We start from the raw sequence: 24641 nt of genomic DNA on the forward strand, positions 1-24641 counted from the left end.
ACATCTCTGATGTTTTTCGATCCAGGAGCAAAGGCCAACTTCATTCCTCTAGAGCTGGCTGGAAAGTCGGGAATTCGGGAAGAAGAGATGGGTCCCTTGTGTGATGCAGATATGGCTTGTCGGGGACTCAACTAGTCAGTTACTCCGGTGATAGGCAAGCTGCGGATGCATATTCAGAGCTACGTGGATACAGAAGAGTTCTATATTATGCCGTTGAATGGTTGTGATGTGTTACTGGGGATACCTTGGCACTTTCATGTTGGGGCTGTTTTGGATACAAAGAATAAAACAATGACAATCACTCACTGTGGCAAAACCCACGTTCTTGATGCAGGGAGAATCCATCCCTGTTGTATTTGCTTCTGCCATTGGCAATGTAAGGAAAAAGCATCTTTCAGCAAACTTAGTGTTTGCATCTGAAAAGAAGTCAGTAGAAGAGGAGTCTCATTTTTTTCTAAGCTGGAAAAACAGCGGACAGATTTTCTTTTTCAGTTTAGGGAATGTTTTTCTGACTCACTTCCACAGGAGTTGCCCCCTGAAAGGCCAGAAGACCACACGATAGATATAACCCCTGGTAGCAGCCCTCCTAACCGACCTCCTTATAGGGTCAGTGCAGCCCAGCAAGAGGAAATTATGAACCAGGTCAAGGACCTGTTGGAGAAGGGTTGATTCAACCCAGCTCTTGGTCTAGAAGAAGGATGGATCTTGGCGAATGTGCATTGACTATAGAGCCCTCAATAAAATTACCATTAAGCACAAATTCCTTATACCCAGGGTAGATGATATTTTTGAGAGGGATCTAGGAAGGGAGAAAAGGGAGGGGATAGAAAATTGAGAGGGAGAACAAAGAGATTGCTGGAAAAAGAGAGGGTTATCACGGATTTTTTCCGTGGGAAAGGAGCATAATAAAAAACTTATAGAAGTAATTCCAAAATGAGAAGGGAGAGATGGTCACCTTCAAAACACCAAAAAGAACAAAAGTTCGTTTATGCTTGGGGGATGGTTGTGGAAGAGGATGAAGAATTTGAGGGAGAGGATAGTTGGAGAAGAGGGAGGGTGGATCGCTAGGACTTGAAGCAAGGAGGGCTTGAAGCATAAGTCATGTGAAGAGGATGGGAGTGAAAGGATGCTTGATGTAGAGGCAGGGAACTGGCCTGTGGGTTTAGAGAAATTGAAAGAGCGGGTGGGTTTTTATAAGAAAGGAGATGGGAGGTATGGAATTAGTCAGCAATTGTCCATGTATGGATAGGTGGCTTTTTTTGGTTTTTTTGGATAAGATTTTGGACAATCCCCTTTTTTGGATTAACGTAATTGCATTTTCCATCTTGCCCATAACTTTTCATGGGTATGTTGGATCACTTTTCTGTAAAAAGGAAAAATCTTCAAAAATTTAAGCTCAACACAATGATACGCATATCATGGCATGATTTGCTTTTCAATTAGCTATTTGATCAGAAAACATAAAATCCTAAGCCGGTAACCAAAGGTTTCAGCTAGGGATTGTTATTTTTGACTACAATTGGAAATATTTTTGTTCTCCTAGTCCTTGAGTATTATCCGCATACTTGCGCATGCCTACTTTTCCTTAATACACTAGTCTTCCCGAAAATAGCGCCAAATTGTTGCCATTAATTCATCATTTAAAGGTTCCTAGGCTTTTTGTCACCTACAGAGATAATCACTGTAGTTGTAGTATATGTGTAGGTTAGGACCTCGGGCCGTGGTCTGGTAAGAGACATAGGCTCAAGTGTTAAAAGTAAGGTTATGCACCTTGTATGAAAGAAAAAAATTCGTAATCACGGATGGAGGAATGAATGTTTTCACCTCCATTGGGAGTTTTAAGGTTAAAAAGGAGTTCAAGGTTAGAAAGAGGTTCCAGGGTTCACAAAGAGGTTCTACGGTGTAGAAGGAGGTTCAAGGTTTGAAGATGGCTCTAGTGTTTAGAATAGAATACATGGTGGATTCATCTCCCTCATAGATGTTAGAGTGTAAGGGATGAGAAACTAATTCGAAAGCATAAGGGTTCAAGGGAAGAGTACTTTGTCTCTCTGCATGTAGGAACGTATGTAGGATTTGCGAGAGAGATTTTTGAGAGATTATCCCTCGATTCATTTTGAGACTTTTGGGAGTTGCTACCAACATACGGTGATAATTTTTTTCCAAATAATGACTTTTGTACCTTAGTATTGATTTATCTTTTTAAACTCTCACTGGAACAATCTTTGCTAACCATGGACAGCGTGAGCCATTGCTATCCAATCACATATTGGTGGCTTCCCATCAAGGCACCACAAATAAAGCACTTGGGGTTTTGTCATTCATCACTTAGACATGGTTAACCTACATAGGTTGCCTAACTATGAACAACTTCCTAACCTAGAGTGATGGTTTTGACTAGCTTAAGCATATGAACGTTTGGAAACCTTATGAGATGAATTTATTTGTACAACACACTAACAAAATGTAACTTCATCAAGTTTGGTCACATTTCATGTTTCTTATCGTAACAATTATGCAATGTTGTTTAAAGAATTTCCTTGCTTCTAAATGTCTTAACTATCTTGGTGTTTGGGCAGGACTCAAACGACAACCTTGATGCAGTAGTTGCACTTGCCAAAGAGCTGCAGGTAGTTGCAAATGATGTGCTTTCTTTGTAGAAGAGTATTATTGCATTGAATGGTTTATCTAGTAGGAGTTAATCACAAGGCCTTGCCATCATACATGACTTTGAAGGGATTTGGATTACACCAATAATTGATCCCCTGAAAAGAACTATTTTTCTCCTGTGTATCCTTCCTGATATCATCATTTGTTATAATTGAACAAGTGGGAGAGAAGTGACACGTTGGAAAAGAACCATGTTCTCCCATGTCCTCCTAACATCATCATATTGTAATTGAGTGAAAAGGAGAGAAGTGAAATAGAAACTACCCCTAGGTGCTCCTCCAAAGAGTCAAGCATGTGTTTTTTGTTCTTTTTTTGTGTGCTAAGTTTTCTAGTTTAATTGCTTCCTAATGGAACAGGAGGGGACGAGTATTCGTCCCTTGTGGGGTACGGCACAGTTGTTCAAGCATCCTAGATACATGCATGGAGCTGCTACCAGGTTTGGACAGGATCAGATTCTCTTTGTTGTGTGAATCTACAGCTTTGTTATGGGGTATCGCATGACTTTGAATATGTAGACTGTTTGCTTAACTTTAATAATTTTGCCTTGTAGCCCTGACGTGAAGGTTTTTGCTTATGCTGCTGCACAGGTCAAGAAAGCAATTGAGGTATTCTTATTTATTATGTATGACTTTGAGAGTTGCTTGTAATTTGATATCCAATCATTTTTCACAAAACAAAGGTGTATGCAGATATGATTGTTACCTTGATGCCTTGCGGCCCCATCATTCCTCGGAATCAGTCTTTCCCTTCATTGATGCTTGCAGACTCTTATACGAAATTGCATATACATTTGATTCGCATAGACAAAGTCTATTTAAATGTTGGAGAAGTAAATTATTTCTTCATTGCAATTTAAAACATCATTTGGTATGTGCAAAAGATGGGTATGAGGGCTATTGAAATAAGAGCTTACTAGAAATGAGAGCTTACTATGTATTGAAATGCTGAAGGTACTGCAAAGATAGATTGGTGAATGTTGAAATGTTATGCTTATGTGAGCCACTTATATCTAAGATGCTATCCAGGTGTCAACGGCTCACCTTACATCTGAAGTGTTGTGAGTCCATTTTGGATGGGGTCCACCAGTCTCTGGGTTTGCCTTGGTACAGATTAGGAATCGAGTTGGGTTTAGGCTAATTATAGCCAGAGGGGACTGGACTATAGAAGCAGACCAGTGTGGCATCTAGCACCTTGGCGCAGATCTCTGTACGAACTAGTAAATTGCAAGAGGCTTTTGAATTGGAAATCTCTGCATGCAAGTGGACACAGAGGTTGGCATCATGCATGAAGGTGATTGGATTTTACGTCATTTATGGTGAGGATGGACTATGAAGCTAATCATTTTCCCATGTCTCAGGGAATAGGAAAAATAGCAATTTGCTCAATGGGAGCATTCATCGTCAGCGAGTGGTGAAAAGGTACTTGGAAAGCCAAATCGCTGGTGGATAGCCATGAGCTTTTCTAAGGCGGTTACCAGGATGACGGAGCTAAGCAAGGCACACTCAATTGAAAAATGGGAATTCCTCTTAACATCTTTGTTTGGATATGCAAAGTTTTCATGTCAGTTGTAGCTCAAATAGTTGCTGTTTAGGCACTTTCCGTTCATACTCTTGCCATTTTGATATTTCCACTCAAGGATGCCCAGTGTTTGAGGCGTTCACTGGTTACTCCAAGTATTGAATGTGTAACGCTGGCATTAAAGCATGGATCAGCCCATCGATCCATTTCCCTTTGTGTTCCCTTAGTGGAGGGACATGTATCATTTTGTGGTCCAGGTGGCTGCTAAGATGGCCTTTTCTGGATGCCAGGTCATCCTTTTCATTTTTCCTGGGTTTTAACACATGAGCCTTAAGCCACAAGCTCTGGACAAACTCGTCCACCTTTTGAGTTTCTCTGATCTCGGTCATTAGAGCACTCTCTAATACCGTGAAACTCATATTGTGCATAATGCGAGACAACGCATCAGCAACCTTATTATCCTTTTCTCTTCGTTACCGAATCGTTAAATTAAACTCCTGCATGAGCTTTGCCCACCTAGCTTGGCGGCCCCTCAAGTCAGGCTGTTTACAAAAATGTTTCAGAGTATCATGATCCACATCCACATAAAACTCTGAACCATACAAATAATGCCTCCATGTTTTCAAAGCATGGATAACAACATACAACTCCAATTCATGAGTTGGCCAATTTCTTTGAGAGGGAGAAAGCTTCTTGCTTTCAAAGGCTACTGGCCTTCTCTCTTGAAGGAGAACTGCTCCTACCGCAATGCCACTTGCATCGGTTTCCAGGAACAACGGTTTCTGGGGATCAACTATTTTTAACACCGGTCATGTGACCACGGCTTGTTTTATAGTGTTAAAACTTTCTTGTTGATTCCGTCCCCAAATAAAAGGTACTTTATTCGAGGTCAGATCAGTCAATGGCGATACTATTTCAGAATATCCTTTGATATGCCTTCTATAAAATTGGACAAATCCCAAGAATGATCGCAACGCGGTCAGACTCTGAGGGATTGGCCAAGTTAGTATCGCAGCCACTTTCTTCGGATCCATTTCTACCCCCTGTGGAGTAATTATGAATCCTAAATATTCAAGCCTAACCATACACAGTATAGTTTTCTTTTTATTTACATAAAGACTGGCTTTCCTCAAAGTACTGAACACTATTCTCAAGTGTTCACGATGCTCAGTAATACTTTTACTGAACACTAGAATATCGTCAATAAAATGTACTACAAACTTTTCGATATACGGACGTAGTAAATCGTTCATAAGCATGACGAATGTCGCTGGAGCATTGGTAAGTCCGAAGGGCATTACCAAAAACTCATAATGACCAAACCTGCTTCTGAAAGCTGTTGTATGCACATCCTCAGCTCTAATCCGGATCTGATGGTAGCCACACTTAAGATCTATCTTGCTGAAAATCACGGCTCCATGTAATGCATCTAGCAAATCATCAATCCGAGCCATCGGATACCTGTGCTTAACAGTGATATTACTCAATGCTCTGTAATCTATACAGAGCATATTACTCAATGCTCTGTAATCTATACAGAGGCGAAACGTATCATCCTTTTTCTTCTTTAATATCACTGGCGAAGCAAAAGGTGAGAAACTTGGTTGAATCTGCCCCAACTTGAGGTATTCTTCCAGTTGTCTACGCACCTCCGCCTCTTCAGTAAAACTCATTCTATAGGGAGGTCTATTTACAGGTTCTGCCCCCGGGATTAGTTCAATCTTATGCTGAACTTTCCGCTCTGGAGGTAACCCATAAGGTAGTTCATCCCTAAAACATTCAGAGAACTTCTCTGATATTTCTTTAGCCAACTCGGCCATTTTTCCATCTTGGGTAGCCTCAGTGCTAGTCGATGCATCATCAATCGACTCTACCGATGCTATACACAGACATAGAAACTCTTTCGGAGTCTTCCGAATTTCCATGGCTGAAATCAATGGTCCTCGAGGTAAATCCCTTTCACCTCGCAAAACATATTCTACCCCGTTCATCTTGAACTGGTAAATATGCTTTTTCCAATCAATGGCTGGATTTTTTCAAAAATGCCAAGCCATGCCTAGGGCTATATCTGCGTGAGCAAGTCTGGTTAGTTCAAAGTCCAGCTTCTCAACAGAGTCCTGAATTCGAAGTTCCAACTGGGTAACCCTTTGGTCCCATACTTCAGTTGAACTTCCGTCCGCCATCCTGACCGTATAAGCATAGTCAGACGGACCAGTTTTCAACTTGAGCCTCTTAATAAGCTTCGAGTTGATTACATTGTGTGTTGACGCTGAGTCAAACAACACAATCACATCATGACTGGCTACTTGCCCTCTCATTTTAATCAACTCGGGCTCACCGAAAACCGTATACCCCGTTGCTGCGGGCTTTGAAAGGATGTTAGCAGGTGCACCGCTTACTAACTTAGTAACATACACACTTAACAACACAGGTACTAACCTCTGAGAAGGTCCCGCCAATTGCATCTGCATATGTTCCGCATTGGGACTCTCCAGCATTTCCACGTCGCATTCAGATATTATCATATTGGCCGTGCGACGGTCTTTATTCAGTGGACAATCTTTCCACTGATGTCGCTGATGGCAGCCGAAGCACAATCCTTCTTTTCTAGCTTTCTCTTTTTGTTCAGGGGTCAACGAGGACTTTGACCAAGCCCGGGCTGCCATTGGAGTTATTTTCCTTTTCACCCCAACGGTGGTACTTGTTTTTGCTGGTCCCTCAACCGGCTTCACCTGCTTGGTTTGGCCACTTGGCTAGGAGACACTTGTCTTTGAAGTCCATTTCCTCTGAAATCCCCCTTTTCTCGGGTACTCATTCTGAGTCCCTGCCTGCGCAAATCCACTAGATCTGCCTCAGGCATCCTCATAGTTCAGGGCTACTGCAATAGATTCATCTAATGTAGTCACATATTTAGCTCGAACTTCCATTTTAATTTTGTCGTTCAGTCCATAGATATAGTCTTTTAACTGAACCGACATAGGGAGAGGGTCTATTATCTTCATAACACATTCCCTGAACTTGTCAGTGTACTCTGCCACCGACAGATTCCTCTGACGAAGGTTTCTATAAGCATCCCAAGCTCGGGACTCTTCGTCATGTGGAAGAAAGTGCTTCTTAAATTCAGCTTTAAACCCTTCCCAGGTGGTAGGGGCAACTTGATCTTTCTGTTGCTTTATCCATCATCTATCCGCTGCCTCAATAAACAGGTGAGTGGCCTCACAGATTTTCTTTAGATCAGATCTGATTTCACAAATGGCGAAGGCTTCTTCCCACTTGTGTAACCAAACCTCGATCACATCAGAACTGCACTCGGTCATCCGACCAGCATACTTCTCCGGTCTATAGTTGGTAATAATAGGCACCTTGACCTTCACACGCTCTGATGAGTGTATACTGGGCTCTGGCTCTGCTGGAGCTTTGCCCTTATCAATTCTAGATGGCCTAGCCGACAGGGCTTGCACCATCTCCCTAATCTCATTCTGACCAGCGTTCACTTGAAGCTGCTGGTTCATGATTTGCTGAAAAGCATCTTCTAATGCCGAAATCCTACCCACCAGAGTAGGTGTTGTGTGATGGGACATTTGTTGTGTAGACCGTGCTCTAGATTCACTAGGATTCACCCTGGAATCTTGTCCCTTTGCCTCCATAGTTTCAAAAGGGAATATAGGTTTTTTTTAAAAAAATATATATATATATATAAATAGATTCCCCTTTTTGTTATACAAGAATAATAAACTGCAGCCTCTGCTGTACAGGAATAACTCGCCTGCAACTAGAAACTAAAACTTGATATGGAAGAAAAGAAATTCTGCTCCCTGGAGTAATTCGTCGAAGACTGCGCTGGTTTTGGACCACAGGTACAAGTCACGGTGCTTCGAGGTCTTCCGACCTGTGTAAAATGGGAATGTCTGTTTTTTTTTTTTCGTCTGCTGTTACGCAGGCTATCACCCCGCTCCACCTTCGCTTCACTCCACGCGGGCGCACGTCGGTGCTCAGCAAAGCCGTATGTCGTCAGCCCACCAGGGAGGTCCAGGCCCTGCAACTCGTTTACTTGCAGAATACCTGTAAGCTTAGCTTCTGGCATCAACCACTACCACGCAAAGCCCATCCGTCAAAGGTGCGCCATGCTATCGCAGCACGTCGCCAGCCTGCTCCGTTCATCGACACCTCATCGAAATCCCCCGCAACCCGAACTCAGCCACCATGAAGGTCTCCCGCACAACGAACTCAACCACCACGAAGGTCGTCGTCATGGGCAACAACCCTTCCAATTCGTCACACGTCATGAGCAGCCGATTATCACGCATTCCTTGCACCGCATCGCTTCAGATCATGCTGCACTTCTCATCCCGTTCGTCCAGCCTTTGATCTCTACCATAGGCTCTGATACCAAAATGAAACGAACCTTTGCTAATTCTCTACCTCGATTTCGTCAATCACGGGCGATGGCATCATGTATGTCCACCCAGCCAACTTCGTGGATCACATGTTTTTTCTAATACGTAATTTTTGACTCTTATGCCTATCCACAAAACCCACAACTCCCTAGATGGTTCCCTCTACCACATGTCATCATTTTAGCCCTTTCTACTTGGTACACCATTTACCTTTCTCTTGGGGCACAATTAAACCATTTGCCCCTTGGCATTATTACACATTTAGGTGCACCTAGGCCTTAGCACTAAGAACCACCTAGTCAATGCCATCACACCCTCACCTAGGACCTTGGCAGTTACTTCTCTTGACCATTTTATTTACGCACATTAAATATTACAGAAGTCGGTCATCTAAGAGAAAATGCCCACCGATCTTTCCGAGGTCATGCTATCTCGGCTAGAGCATAACAGTACAAGTGGAACACCTACCTTGAGGTGCATCACTTCCTTAAAGACCAGCGCCTCACACTAAGTTCAGTTTTTTGTGAGGTCAGGCTTAGAAAAGGGGGGGGGGGGGATGAGGTAAGGTTTTTACTTGCTATTTGGATCCCAAACCCGCCATATGGCTAAATTCAAGCATCAATTTTGTGACACGTGGCCGAAGTAATGAACAAGCATGCTCTTCATCCTCATAAAGACTTCACTCCCTTTTCCAATTGTACTTACAATGAAGTAAGCATGCTCTTCATTTTCATGAAAGACTTTCATTTCCTTATACTCTTCCAAGTCATGATAGTTGGCTGCATCCAACTTTTGCCATGCTGTCATAACATCCACCTCAAATGTAGTGGTCAGCCAAGTAGCTGAGAATACCTGTTAATTGAACCCAACCGGTCGGTGCTTTGTTCTGTAGCAACAAATTGGTCCACCATGTAAAGCATTTCCCTTCAAAAAGGTGGCTGCCTTACGCATTTTAGAGGACTCATTGCCTGTCCTGCACTACCACTACCCATTGGAGGGTTTGCCAAACCAGCCCCAGGCATTTCAAACGTACCCATGGGAGCTCCAAAATTCCCTTGCATTCCTGGCTACATGCCAATATTCCCATACATTATGTTATGCATTCCGGGCTGCATACCCCCAAACACTCCCTTGCATACCCTGTATACATCCGTAAGAGAAATATTTGCTGAACTTCTCTGTGCTGTAATCCAATTACAGTAGGCAATACTTGGTGCCCCTTTTGGTATTTCTTTATTTGTTGTAGAAACCAGCAAATAAGATACAGAGTGAATTTAATCTCACTTGCATTCAGTGCATTTCCCACTCTCAGTAGACATTAGTATCCCAAGCAATAACCTTGCTAGGATATGCTTTCACACCCCAAAGACAATAGGCATCCGTTTCAAACACCTGCATAAAACTTGGATTTGTTGCTGCCAGCCCATGCATACAAGTACCCTCACTATCACAGGTGTCCACAGGTTCACTGAAATACCCAAGCAAAGGGTAAGAGCATAACTGGTTTACCCGCAACATCGCGAACAAGAACCTGAACCTGCAAGCATCCACTGTGAACCACTGTGCCAACGAAGTCTCTCCAAGACAACCCACAACCAAGAGCTAACTCAAAGAAGCATGTGTGAACTCATAACCAGCCCGAATTCACAGAACCAAGCTTATTCCCAATAGAAGAGCCTCTTCTCTAGGCTGCCCCATTGGCAACCAACCGTGCCATCCACATGAGTCTGCCTGTACATCTATATCCGTACGCTGGACTACAGTTAGTAGTCGTACTAGTCTGGGCATCCGTACAGCCAGTATTCCGCGTGCAATTCCATAGAACCCATACTCCACTTGGGCACTTGCATAGTCCGTATAAGGATGGGAATGTATTATGGCCGGCGGCCACTCAAGCTAGGTTGTTTACAAAAATACTTCAGAGTATCAGGGTCCACATCCACGTAAAACTTTGAACCATACAACTAATGCCTCCAAGCTTTCAAAGCGTGAATAATTGCGTACAACTTTAGTTCATGAGTTGGCCAATTTCGTTGAGAGAAAGAAAGCTTCTTGCTTTTAAAGGCTAGTGGCCTTCCCTCTTGAAGAAGAACCACTCTTATCGCAATGCTACTTGCTTTGGTTTCTAGGTGGGGATTAACAACTTTCAGCACTAGACTACAGGCCTTTCCCAATAATGAGTTGAAACTCTCTTCATGGATTCTATCCCCACACAAAACGTACTTTATTTGAGATCAGCTCACTCAAAGGCTGATACTATTTCAGAATATCCTTTGATATGCCTTCGATAAAACTAGACAAATCCTAATAATGATCACAATGCAGTGAGATTATGAGGAATGGGCCACATAATATCGCAACCACTTTCTTCGGATCCATTTCCACCCCATCAGGCGTACAATGAATCCCCGATACGCGCTTCACACCATCCATAGCACGGTTTTCTTTCTATTCACATAAAGACTGACTTTCCTTAAAATATTGAATGACTTTTCTTAAGTGTGAACGATGCTCAGCAATACTTTTGCTATAAACAAATCAATATATGGGTGTAATAAGTCATTCATAAGCATGTCGAATGTAGTTGGAGCATTGGTAAGCCCAAATGGCATTACCAAAAACTCGTAATGCTCAAACCTGCTTTGAAAAGCAGTTTTATGCACGTCCTTAGCTCTAATCTAGATATGATGGCAACTACTCTTAAGATATATCTTGCTGAAAATTATGGCTCCATGTAATGCATCTAGTAGATTATCAATCCGAGCCATCGGATACCTGTGCTTAATAGTAATATCATTATACAGAGATGAAAGGTATCATCTTTCCTCTTTTGAAAGGTGAGGGCTGAATCTGCCCTATCTTGAGGTATTCTTCGAGTTGCCTTCGCAGCTCAACTTCTTCAGTAAAACTTGATCTATAAGGAGGCCTATTAATAGCTATTCCGTACGTATTGCCACCTAAGTATTGTCGATTGAATATTATATCCCACAATTAATTTGAGGCGGCTTGGTTCTAAACAAGGACTAGTTCCTGTTGTTGGGTTGCCCAGTCACGGAATACTTGGATTTCAGCCTTCTCTGCGTGTGATGGACTGGCCAGAGCATAACAACTTTATGCTACGGTTTGAAGATTCACCAATTTATGACTGGTGCTACAATTTGTTTGTCATCAAAAGAATTTGCCGACACACATCTTGACCTGTTGACTTTCAATGACTAGAAGCAAAAGGGGCCTAAGACTCTACGATTGCTCTCTTCACACGTTCCAACTTCCAAAGCAGAATCATGGAATAATCCACAAGTTCACTTCAAACGAAGCTGCTACCTACCCAGGATGGATGTTCTAGTGTGCTTCATACTCTGATACCAAATGAAACATAAACAAACACAAAATGTTTTATGCATTGGAATATCATGGGTGATTGTGTTAGATTAGCCTCCCAGCCATATTCTTCCAAAACGCACGTAGGATCGCAGATCACATAGTTTTCTTTTTTTCTATAGAATTCCCAAACTTCCTACTGGGCCTAGATTGCCACATGTCCATTTTGTAAGGCCACACTTAGATGTTCCTTCTTACCCCTTCTTGGGATTCCTTTAAACCATTTGACCCTAGGTACAATTCATAATTCGGAACATCTAGACCTAGGCCTTTACACCCACCTAGTCACGCAAATCACCCTCACTGATGTTGAGTTCCTTTGACCATATACATAAAGCGCAATGCAGATTATTTACAGCTGTTGGTCCTCTAAAGGGAGAATGCCGACTGACCAAAGTTATTTTACCTCAGCTTGAGCGTAACATTATTCATCAGCAATATGCTCAATAATTGGGCATGTGTTTTTAGACATGAGCATACAGGTAGAAAGATGGTTGTGAAAGCACATATTTTAAGAAGATGACAATCTGATGTTATTGTTGTGTTTGAGAAAAATGGATCCTGTATCTTGAAGCCAGTCTGAAACAAAAGATGCACATGCATGCATATCGATCCAAGTTATGAAGTCCAAAATGGCATACCTGACACCAAACCTGTTTAAACATCTGTAGCCAAAAGCTAGCGTGCGAGGGCCTATATACATGCATCCTGAAATTGACTGAATGTACATGTGCATGGCCGTGCATGTCTGTTTTTCATATTGCAACGATGGCAATAAATTTATGCTATGTAAATTCAACTTATATGGTTTCCTTTTGAGAAGTATGTGATATATCATAGGATGACACCAATTTGTGACTTGTCTTGGTGGTTTGGTTTGCCATAGGTTACTCGTGAACTTGGGGGAGAAAATTTTGTATTTTGGGGTGGAAGGGAGGGCTATCAAACTCTTCTCAACACAGATCTGAAAAAGGAGCTTGATAATATGGTCTCTCTCTGTGGCCCTCTTTTGTATTCTATTTTTCTTCAATAATAGCTTCAATCTGTTGGCTTCTGAATAAAGTTTGAAGGTCTACTCTGCAATTAAAAGTGGTGGCAAGCAAGGGGAAGGGAAGCCTCAATTTATCCCTGCACAATTGATGCCTTTTTTCCCTGCACAATTGATGCCTTTTTGGTATTTTATGGAAGGCTCTGATTTTACCAAAATGATAGCTTGATTGGTTGGGAATTTGATCTTGCAAGTTCTGTAGGTTTCCATATTTCATGTCTTGTTTTTCTTAGATATTTGTTCTTTTGGTGATGTTGTCTTGCACACAGGCTATGTTCCTAAAGCTAGCTGTCTCTTGGAAAGAAAAAATAGGCTTTAATGGTAAGTTAACTTTTTGTAGATTGGTACATACGATCAAATTTCTAGAGTTTTGAGGTGATTTTTCTGCCTTTGATTGTATTGCAATAACCTAAAAAAGTTACTGAGTGTTTTTGTGCACAGGGACTTTGTTGTTAGAACCGAAGCCTCAGGAGCCAACAAAACACCAGTAATTTAGTCTCTGGATGTCCCCCACTATGAGATCAGAGGATGATCTCATTGCTTTTATTGTGCACACCTTCTGGCTGCCTCTTTTTACATTTTGTACAAAGACGCTACATGAAGGGCTTACTTTGGATGCTTTTAACAGGTATGACTGGGATGTGGCAACTACCACAGGTTTCTTAGAAAGACACAATCTTGCAGGTATGCACAAGCTTGTTCCCAAAGTGGATGTGACTTTTGTGTCAGTTTTTCACTGTAGGGGAACTCTTTGATAGAATGATATTTATCATTGGATGCAGGTGAGTTCAAGCTAAATATTGAGTGCAACCATGCCACTTTATCTGGGCACAGGTATTGTAAGCTTTCACCTTAAACTTTAAGCTTTAGGAAACTGGCCCTCTCAGTGATAGGAGGAAGGCTTTCCAGTCACAGAGTGTTGCATAAGTAAGAGTTTAACTTGCATGGTTTCCCAAATGAATAAATGAATGCTGCAAAATGTATGGGGATGTTTACTGCCCAGTGGGGGAAATTCGGAGTAACAGAGAGGGGGCCTCATTTCCACGAGTGTTTTAAATAAGTAAGAGTTTAACTTACAGGTTTCTCGAATGAATAAATGAATGCTGCAAAATGTGTGGGGATGTTTAGTGGGGGAATCCTGAGGGGCGAAATAACAGGGAGGGGACCTCATTTCTGCACGGTCTGCATATCTATTTCACACATTGGAAAGCTGGACAACAAAGGACCCCTAATATGATATTTGGGTATTCTCAGATGTAACACAAGGGACACAAAACCTTCTAAAAAGTACCTAGGATGTGATGATGATATTCCCTTGGAGTTATATATATTTCAATGCTTTTTGAAGGCTTGCAAGGATATTATGAAGTACCCTATGAAAGCCATGCCTTTGTATGATGTTTTACTCTGTTTTTATTTCTCAAATGGATACTGTTTTATCAATGTTATATGTTATGCTTCCACGTTCTTTTGGCGAATTCACATGATATTTTGTGAAGAAGGCTCAGTCCCCGATTACACTCTTCTATCAGTCAAGTAAGCATGGTTTCCAGGGTAATAATGGTGAAATGGGTGCAAATCCTGATATAAAGCCCATGATTGCTTGATATAACTGAATGCGTGTGGAAATAACACTGCATGGGAGTTATGGAGAGACCAACTGTGCATGTAGATTAGAAATTGTTTGGCTGTTTGTTGAGAAAATGCAACTATGGGCTTTGCTGCACAATGGATGATAGTTCAGCTAGTCAGCTGGTGGCTAGGTGGCATCTGGAGGAGCCAACTAACAATAATGAGGGAGGAGATATCATTGTGTGCTCAGTCCATAATGTGATGCTTTCTCCCTCGTTTTGTACGTGGCGTTTCGAGATGCCACCTAGCCATCTTCAATCACAGGAAGGTGATCCTTGTTATTGCAGGGGGCATCGAGGGATTATTGATATGGAGGGAAATGCCATTAGGCATGCCACGAGTCGTAGTCTTATACAGGACGAGACATAGTCTTTTACACGGAGACACACCAGAGCCCAGAGCGTCCACTACCGATAGTCAGTGGCTACACATGGGAGTCAGCCTTCAGGGATGAGACGAGGGATACAGGAGGAGTCCGAGGATCAAGCGGGGTCGCAGTATTGTACAAGTCTTCCCTTGTTGGAGCCATCTCCATTGAGAGGAAGGACGCACACTCCTGATTCATGTGGATCCGGATCCGACGCACAGACACCCGTGACCTTTTCATAGCAATGTGCTACTTCTCGCCAGACACATCCCACTTCGCCAGAGTGGCACGAGAAGAGGGTGAGACATCTCCATATGAGGATATCCCAGACCTTTCAGCCTGTGGGGAAGTTCTCCTCGTTGGGGACTTCAACGCCAGGACGAGTACGCGACAGGCACCACTCCTGGACTTCCAAGACGACTCTATCATGCTTCCAGACATGGACCTAGACGGAGCAGGTATGACTAGGACCTCATCGGACCGACACGGGCCTGTTACACCATATGGACACGCGCTCCTTGATTTGGGCAGGATGCATGATCTCATCATCTACAACGGGCTCGACCTATGGCCTTCCTCAGGTGGTTTTACTTGCTTTCCACACGGGGGGGGCACTAGTGTAGTAGATTACATCATGGGATCCCCTACCTTCACTTCATGTATCACCGACTTCACCGTAGCACCTCTCTCTCTAGGAGCTGATTACACATACCTATTGTTCACTATCGCCACCCCATGCTTAGCCACACCACACACACCACATAGGAAGCACGACACCTACCACGACATACACTTTGATCACAGCCACTCACTGGCCTACTCTGGACGCCTAAAGAGACTCCTAACCTACATCGATCACATACCACTCATAGAGGACCGTGCTGCCTTGATTAGTCGCACACTCCACAAGGCTGCCCTCCAAATCTTTCCCCACACCACACGGTCCACTAGACCACCACCTCTTGGTTCTGTACCCTGCAACAATTGGTACGATGCGGAGTGCAAGGCTTATCGCCGACAGCTCCGACTTGAAACCAGATGTCAACTCCCGAACATACCAGACACGGTACGCAAGTACCGACGTCTCGTACGTCGGAAGAAGCAAGCTTTTCTTCGTCAAAATGAGGAGGAGCTGCTGCACATCTTGTACAGCAACAACTCTAAGGATTTTTGGCGGAGATTCCTTGAGCGTAGGTCCCCATCACCCCTCACCGATACAAGAGTCTGGCACACGTATGCACACCATCTATATGATGTTCCACACCAGCCCACTCCAGACCTCATACACACACCTCGTCCCACCACTTGCACCTTGTTCACCAGAGGGGGAGTCAAGGATGCGACATTGAAACTGCACAATGGTCGAGCTAAGGATCACGAGGGGCTATGCACTGAGTTTATCGCATATGGGATCGACACGTTAGCCCTGATCCTAGCAAAGCTATTCAATGACGCTGTTTGCCTTGGCTTCCCCCGCACTTGGACACTCAACACCATCACCCCCATCCACAAAGTAGGGGATCCCATGGACCCGAGTAACTACAGGACTATCATGATTGGACATGTGATGTCCAAGATCTATGCACCTGTATTGGATGCATCAGTCAGCCTGTTCGCAGAGATGAGAGGGCTCAGAGCAGAGGGTCAGGCCGGTTTCAGGCGAGACCATGGGACTATGGATCACATACTCACACTCAGGAGTGTCGTTGAGGAGGCTAGATCACGGAAGGAGAGGGTATACTGTTGCTTTGTGGATTTCCGCAAAGCCTTTGACACACTACCTCGAGCTCGTCTTATCACACGCCTACAGACACTGGGATTTGATCAGGAGATCATCTGGGCAGTCATGGCACTGTATGAGAGAGTCTCAGGCCGAGTTCGTACAGGTGCAGGTTGGACAGATGAGATCCTGAGTACCATAGGGGTCAAACAGGGTTGTCCCTTATCATCGACCCTGTTTGGCCTCTACATCGATGAGCTTGAGACTTTCATGGGGACGTTCGTAGGGACCGGTTGCTCACTTGCCGGGATCATCATCAGGATTCTTCTTTATGCAGATGACGTGGCACTCTTGTTGTCCACACCCGAGGGACTCCAGCGACACCTGGATGCACTACAGGCTTTTTGTTTATCCCATGATTTGGAGGTCAACCTTGGCAAGACCAAGGTCATGATCTTTAACACCTCTCGAGCAAACATGCAACGGAAACAATTTGCTTTTACTTTGGGTCATACACTTACTTGGGGGTCATCTTCTCCGGCCCGATCTTCACGATGAGACCAGCGATGCAGGCCAGACTGAGCAGGGGATACATCTCACTGGCTCGGCTAGAGAGACATTGCTTTCACTCCCACTTCCAGGACCCTCGGACAAAGGCTCTTCTCTTTGACTCCTTGGTCCGACCAGCCGGTATGTATGGCAGCCCTTGTTGGGGGCTTGACATGTCAGAGATAGAGTGGACACGGGTGGAGTGCTTGCAGATCCTCATGCTCTCACAGATGATCCGGGGGAAACCGTCTGTACCACATCACATCATTCAGGCCGAGTTTGGTGCTTCTCCACTCCAGCTAGATGCAGCCTTTCAGATCATCACATATCTACACCGGGTTAGATCATATGGGGACTGCACATTGATTCCTCCATGAGGTTGGCAGCAGAGGGAGACGAGCGATGCTGGTATGCACGGACTCACAGATGGTTTGTGAGACTAGGGTTCCACATCGATAAGATACCTCCTTTTCAGTACAATTTAGATGCCCCTCCGGTACTCCCACCCACCATCCCGATTGGGCCACATACCAACCAGGTCATTCGAGAGGATCTCCTGCAGCTACACACCTTTAGGACCTGGTTGGAGCCGAGGGAGCTTCCAGTGAAGCCGAGTTTCTATAGAGATTACTTTCTTCGCATTTCGGAGGAGGGATTCATCACACCACCGGGGTACATTGAGCTTCATATGCCTCACTCACTACGGATCTCCATCGGACAGTTTTGGGTATCATCACACCGCCTCCGCATAGAGAGCGGCAGAGCAGAGGGGATTCCTAGGGAGCATCGCTTATGCATACTGTGCGACTGTCAGGAGGTTGACTTGGAGGAGCATTTTATTTTCAGTTGCCCAGTGTACTACGAGATCCGAGGTCGCTACCACTGCCTCTTCAGAGACGGCTCCGGGCTCCTTTCGAGATTCCTCGCCTATCCAGATCAGAGATGCCTCGCGGCCTTCATTCACAAGGGAATCCGACATAGAGAGTACTTACTTAGGCGACGGGGCTTGGTCACATCATCGGACACCTCTCAGAGCAGGATCACAGAGTTCTTCCCATCGAGTGACATTGATCGTCCAGTCTCTAGCCGCATCCCCCCCAGCACCCGCATGCCACTAAGATGGTGTTCTACAAAGAGCATTTTCCTTCATCCTAATGATGATGGTACCGCGATACTTACAGATCCACCTCCCTCATGCAACGCAACAAACTCAAAGACTCCAAATCAAGGCAAGGCGCGAGATCGCAGCCACATGAAAAGTAGAGATCTATGCATATAACACATAGGATGTGGAGACCGAAGAGCATGCCTTGTTGCGATGCCCACGATATACTGAGATCCGAGGGATGTACCCATTGTCTTTTCACTGGTGGGTATACTGACATGAGTTAAGTCGTTGACTTCCTAGATCAACAGTGTGTTGCACACTTTGTACACAAGGTCACTCGACTCAAGTCCAAGATCATGAGACATACTACACCACACATCCTTAGACAACAGAAGACCACAAGAGAAGAAGTAACCCTGCAACCGCGACCCGACTTTCAGACACATTAGGTTAGGAGGAGGTTGGATACAGGCCCCCAAGCACCCAATGCATTCGGGGTACTGTCATAGTAGCCTCTCAACGTCATGCAACATCATGTCGCCCCCAAGTACAGCGACAGATCTCTGATATGTTCCATAGACATCAAGACTCTTGATGGGATTCTAGTCGAGCCCACATAGAGCTCGGGTCATGCACCAGCCATGACAAGATTTACTCCCGATTAATAGAGGGCTTTCTCTGAGTCCATGTTATTCACTCTGGGGCTTTCGTTTGTATCACTTCATGAACAGTTTCTTCTTTGGAGGTGTTGACTCCTTCATAGATGCCTTTTTCCATATTGAAACCTATCTCGGCCGCACTCGGCAGTATGGTTACACCAAAGAGGTAAGGCAAATATTTGCAGCTTGCAAATGAGGGGGAGGGAAAAGTATTGGTACACGCAATGGTTTCTACCATCTCGGACCACGACCCATTTCCCCTCCTTGCAGGCAACATCCCGCTGCTGCAGAAGAACTCGTCGCTCCTCAATCTGAGAGAGAGAGAGAGAGAGAGAGAGAGAGAGAGAAAGAGAGAGTAGTCTTTTGGGAGGCCTCGCGGGCCTATGAGACAAAGTACAATCACAAAGGTAACCCATACAAGCTGCTGTGGGCTGAAGCAAAGGGCTCACCAAGGCCCTTTGCAGAGTATTGTGCTAAAACCAAACTCAAAATACAAGAAACCGAAAACTAGTATCCATACTCAGAGTCAGAGTCAAGATACATAGCCCGGTGCCATGGTGGCTCTCCTATGAGCTGTGAAAATGTCTCGTATCTATGTTTGTTGACTCGTCTCTCTCGGCGGCAGGGGGCGTGGTCTTCGTGATCTTTGTATCCGGCAAGCCATGTTGATAGTGACACCTCTGATTGGCCCCCCCCCCCAAACAAAAAACAACAACCGTGATGGGATGAACCTCCATTGTACTTGCCCTAGTCCGTCTCTGCATTTCGCCTCATTCTGCCGACCCACTCAGCCCTCATATCATCTATCTCCTCCTCCACTCCACTATGTCTAGGGCAGACTCAAATGTGTAGACATCTGTGACATGTCGCTGGGCTCAATCTAGCCCGGCCTCATGTGTCATGTTGCTGGGCTCGATCTAGCTCGGCCTCATGTGTCACTGTCTCCTCTTGCTCTCTGACACGGCGCAACAAGAGAGAGAGAGAGAGAGAGAGAGAGAGAGAGAGAGAGAGAGAGAGAGAGAGAGATGATATGATGGTATTAAAGTCTTCTTGAGACCTATGGACTATCATCGATAGATTTAGCAAGCAGGCACATTTCATACCTGTGCGGAAGGCCATAAAAGTAGATCACATGGCTAAGTTTGCTTGGCACAGACTTTTAGACATCATGGAATACAAGTCAATTGTTAGTGATTCAGGTCTCAGAATGACCAGCCTCTTTAAGAGAGCAATATTTGACAACATGGGCATGAAACTGAAATTTTTTCTTCTTCTTTCCATTTTTAGAGAGATGGTCAAAGTGAGATAGCAAATTCCATTGCTCTTGTTCTTTTGAAATGCCATGTGGCTGAGCGGAGATCGGGATTGGAGAAGTATCTCCCATTAATGGAGTTTGCGTATAACAACACTGTATATAGCTCCACAAGAAAAGCCCCATTTGAGGTAATTTATGGAAAGGTACTCTTACCACCTATCTTGAAGACAAAGGATGAGATCTTTGTAGCAGATGAGGATGTCAGAATTCTTGAAACAGCATTCAGCCAAGTCCAGACAACCATTGAAAGATATCAGGACAAGCATAAACGAGCTGCGGATAAACACAAATGCAAGCTAGACCTCAAAGCTGGTGATTGGGTGCTTTCAAAATTTGACAAAGGCAAAGAAAAAGTTTATCCTAAGCTGTCTACCAAGTATTATGGGCCCTTCCGGGTCACCGAGGACATCAATGAGGTAGCATACAGGTTGGAATTGCTTGAGGACTGGAACATTCACAATGCCTTTCATGTGATTCATATCAAGGGCCGGAACCTACATATCCAATTTTGGAAGAGGATATTCTTCAACCTGAGCAGATTGTGCACTATAGTGCTAAGCAAGGACCCAGGGCCAAGGTTACCTACCTTGTGGAATTCAAGAATTATTTGGCATTGAATGTCAAATGGATGGATGAGAATCTTCTTTCCGGTTATCCAAAAGTGTTAAATCTTTACATGGAGGCTATTCAGTCGACGTCAACTGATTGGAATTTCACCGATTTGTAATATCCCAAGAAATCAACGAGTTTTTACTTTACGTTTTACCACAATCAAAGAGAAAGATTTTATTTTTTCATTTGACTTTGGCCAAAGCATTGACAAAAGGCCAAAGAGACTTGGCTTTGGCCAAGAGACTTGACTCAGTCAAGAGGGTTGACCATGGTTAACTATTGAGTAGACAGTAAGCAAAAATTCTTAGGGTGGGGTCTGATTCTTCACACCCCGGTGATACAAACTCGACGGGCATATTTTGTAATTCGTTTCTCCATTTTTTTTCTACATACCATATTCAAGCTAGAATGATTTGATGCTATGTTTTTCCTTTTTTATCCTCATTGTGAGTGAGTGTGTGTGTCCATGTGCACACCTGTGCTTGCGTGCGTGCGTGTGTGTATGCGCACATGTGAACAGATCGCTTCTTCTAGGATCATTCCAAATTTTTGCAAGCTAACTTACCTTTGTGTGTGACCACAAACCTGGAGCCCCTAGATGTTACCTATTTATGGCATGTAACTAATAATTAGTTTAGAAAGTACTGGGACTAGCAGATGCGAATTGGAGTACTGCTTTCCTTCTCCCACCCTTGTATGCAGTTCCATGGTTTTTGCTGCTCAGCTCCAGCCATACAATATTGTACTCAGGTCTACTCAAGAAATACCAAGCTATTGGTTCTGGGCCCTAATGTGGTGTCCGTGTGTGTCTCACCCTGCAGCAATCAAAGATTCTCCATTTGAGCTATTGAAATTCTTATGTAGATTCGGAATGGATTGTTTACAGACGGCCTCATGAATGCAAGACTGAAATTCGGGCCACAGAAAAGAATCCCCAAGTATCGGATGCAATAATCTCCATCAATAATCCATCTAGTGTGAATTGCTCTTTGTGCATGGCTGCCCAGGATGTATTGAAGATCATGACCTTGGTATTACCAAGCTTAACCTTCAAGCATGTGTCTTGCAGAAAGTATGAAGTTCTTCCAAGTGTGGTTGAGGGCCCTCTGCTCTGAGCCCTTGCATCTCCGTGAATCGACTGACCTTGGTATCAAGTATTGATGTGTAGATCTTGGACATGACATGTTAGATCATGATGGTCCTGTAGTTCTCCAGGTTCATGGGATCCCCTACCTCGTGAATAGGGTGTTAAGGGTCCAAGTGCGTGGAAAGCTAAGGCAAATAGATTCATTAAAGAGATTCGCTAAGATCGGGGCTAGAATATTAATCCTGTATGCATTGAATTCAGTGCATAAACCCTCATGCTCTTTCGCTCGTCCATTATGAAGCTTCATCACGGCGTCCTTAACGTCACCCTTAGTGAAGAGAGTGTAGGAGGTGGGCCGATGTGAGCGTGAGAGGTCAGAAGCGGGGGCTGGAGTGGAATGTCATACTATAATATGTGTACATAAGTGTGCCAAACTTGAGTATCTGTGAGGGGTGAGGGACCACATCTGAAGGAATTCCCGCCAAGATTCCTTGGAGTTGTTACTAAACAGGACGTTTAGTAACTTCTCATTATGGCAGATAAACGCCTGCTTCTTCCGGCGCACCAATTGCTGATAATCACACATCGTCTCTAATTCATTCGGAAGGTCTCGTTGGGTCTCGAATCTGAGTTGACGGTGCAGAGCTTTACACTCATCATCGTATTAGCTATTGTAGGGGATGGTCCCAAGAGGTGGTGGACGAGTGGAGCGAGTAGCGTAGGGAAAGGCATGAAGTGTAGGCTCGTAGATTGAACGAGTGATCAAAGCTGTGCGGTCCTCTAGAAGAGGTATAAAATCGATATATGGAAGGAGTGTATAGAGTCGGAGAGAGTGACTAGGTGAAAGACTACGGTCGAAATGTATGTCAAGATAAGTGGTATGAGTGATCGATAGTGTATGTGGTACTGTGAGACGGGGAGTAGAGATGCGGGAGAAGAGGTACATGCGGTCTGCTCCTGAAGGAGGTGATGCAACGGTGAAATTAGTGATACAAGAAACGAAGGCATGCGATCCCATGATGCAGTTGACTATGCTGGAGCCCCCCCGGGCCCCATGTGGGAAACAAGTGAAACCACGAGGAGGGTCATCGGCTGAGACCATTGTAGATAATGAGATCGTGTATCTTGCCCAAATCCAGTAGTGCATGTCCATAAGAAGTGACCAGGTCCCGCGTATTAGTGACCAGGTCCCACGTATGAGGAGGGTCATCGGTTGAGACCATTGTAGATAATGAGATCGTGTATCTTGCCCAAATCCAACAGTGCATGTCCATAAGAAGTGACTAGGTCCCGCGTATCAGTTGAGACTCGTAACATACTTGCGTCGTGCCTTCACCATTGGTGTACTTCTGGGGACTGTATGTAAGGCGGTGACCTCCATTTGGAGCTGTGAAATGTCCTGTGTGAGCCCCTGCATGAGCCCATCCTGCTCTTGTATAACACATGCTTGATCTTGGGTGAAGCAGGCCTGCTTTTGTGCGAAGTGAGCCAGCTCTACCTCACGGGCTCGTATACTGTGCACCTCCATGAGAGAGAGAGAGAGAGAGAGAGAGAGAGAGAGAGAGAGAGAGCTTGTGCGTGCATGCGTACACGTGTGTGTACGTGGTTGCGCATGTGCGTGCGTGTGAGAGAAAGGGATTTGGAAAGTGTGAAAGAGTTGAGTGTGTGTGTGTGTGTTGGGGGGGGGCGGGGGGGGGGGAGCATGCAGCAGATGGGATGTGTGGTGGGAGGTTGCTAAGGTTGATTGAAAAGGGAGAGGCTAGAAGGCAGGAATTGGCAGCGAATAGGTAGCGAGGCTAATAGAGGTGAGGAGTTGGAGAGGATTTAGCAGAAGCCCAGTGTGGTCTGCTGTAGTGTGAAACAGAAGGAGGTTGGGGTAGAGGGAGACGGACAATGGGAAGTTGAGCTAATGGAAAAGGGAAGAGATGGGCGGGGTGTGTGCTGATAGTTTACTCATAACTTCGAAATATGGGATCGCTACTTGACGCTCTAACATAGAGAGAGAGAAATGCTTGAGCTACCGCTTTCTGCCCCCAAATGAATTTGAGTGAGGTCATGTGTCGAAATGCTATGGGAAGGAATACTTCAATTTTTTGACATTGGATACTGTTTCTGAATGCAAATTAAAGCGAGATACATGCATCAGGCTTGGCAATACATATGCTGTACAGGATGGATCTTCTTCATGGCAATGGTGCAATGGAAATTCTGTTAGTCCTTGATTAGACTTGTTCTGATTTGGCAGTTGTGAACATGAGCTTGAAATGGCAAGAGTCCACGGGATGCTTGGAAGCATTGATGCCAATACAGGGGATGCTCAAACAGGTTCCTTTCTGCTTTCTGACATTTGTCTTTTCAACATTCCCTCATTTTACTTGGTATTGAGAGAACCTTATCTTGCTGAATTTGCAGGGTGGGATACAGATCAGTTCCTTGTTGACGTTGCACAGGCAACATCAGTCATGCTAACTGTAATAAAGAATGTGAGTATGATGACTGACCCTTCAACTGCTTCTGGCCAATCATATTTAACAACCAATCGTGGTTTTTGTTTTGACAGGTTCTCTGGTTTTCCACGCTT

General features: G+C 44.4%; 1 protein-coding gene across 1 annotated transcript in view; it reads left to right on the plus strand.

Moving 5' to 3' along the window:
* LOC147898932 (xylose isomerase family protein) overlaps positions 1–24641 on the plus strand; it is a 131554-nt gene that overhangs the window by 46211 nt on the left and 60702 nt on the right. The window contains exons 6-15 of the mRNA XM_087377898.1: positions 2577–2627; positions 3024–3103; positions 3218–3272; positions 12850–12951; positions 13281–13332; positions 13453–13498; positions 13640–13695; positions 13794–13845; positions 24306–24385; positions 24473–24543. Of these exons, the coding sequence (XP_087234024.1) occupies positions 2577–2627; positions 3024–3103; positions 3218–3272; positions 12850–12951; positions 13281–13332; positions 13453–13498; positions 13640–13695; positions 13794–13845; positions 24306–24385; positions 24473–24543 (645 nt within the window). The remainder of the gene's footprint in view (positions 1–2576; positions 2628–3023; positions 3104–3217; positions 3273–12849; positions 12952–13280; positions 13333–13452; positions 13499–13639; positions 13696–13793; positions 13846–24305; positions 24386–24472; positions 24544–24641) is intronic.

This window comes from Dipteris shenzhenensis, chromosome 8, assembly GCF_047967505.1.
Source record: "Dipteris shenzhenensis isolate YYH24624 ecotype China chromosome 8, Dip_SZ_1.0, whole genome shotgun sequence".
Taxonomy (NCBI): Eukaryota; Viridiplantae; Streptophyta; class Polypodiopsida; order Gleicheniales; family Dipteridaceae; genus Dipteris; species Dipteris shenzhenensis.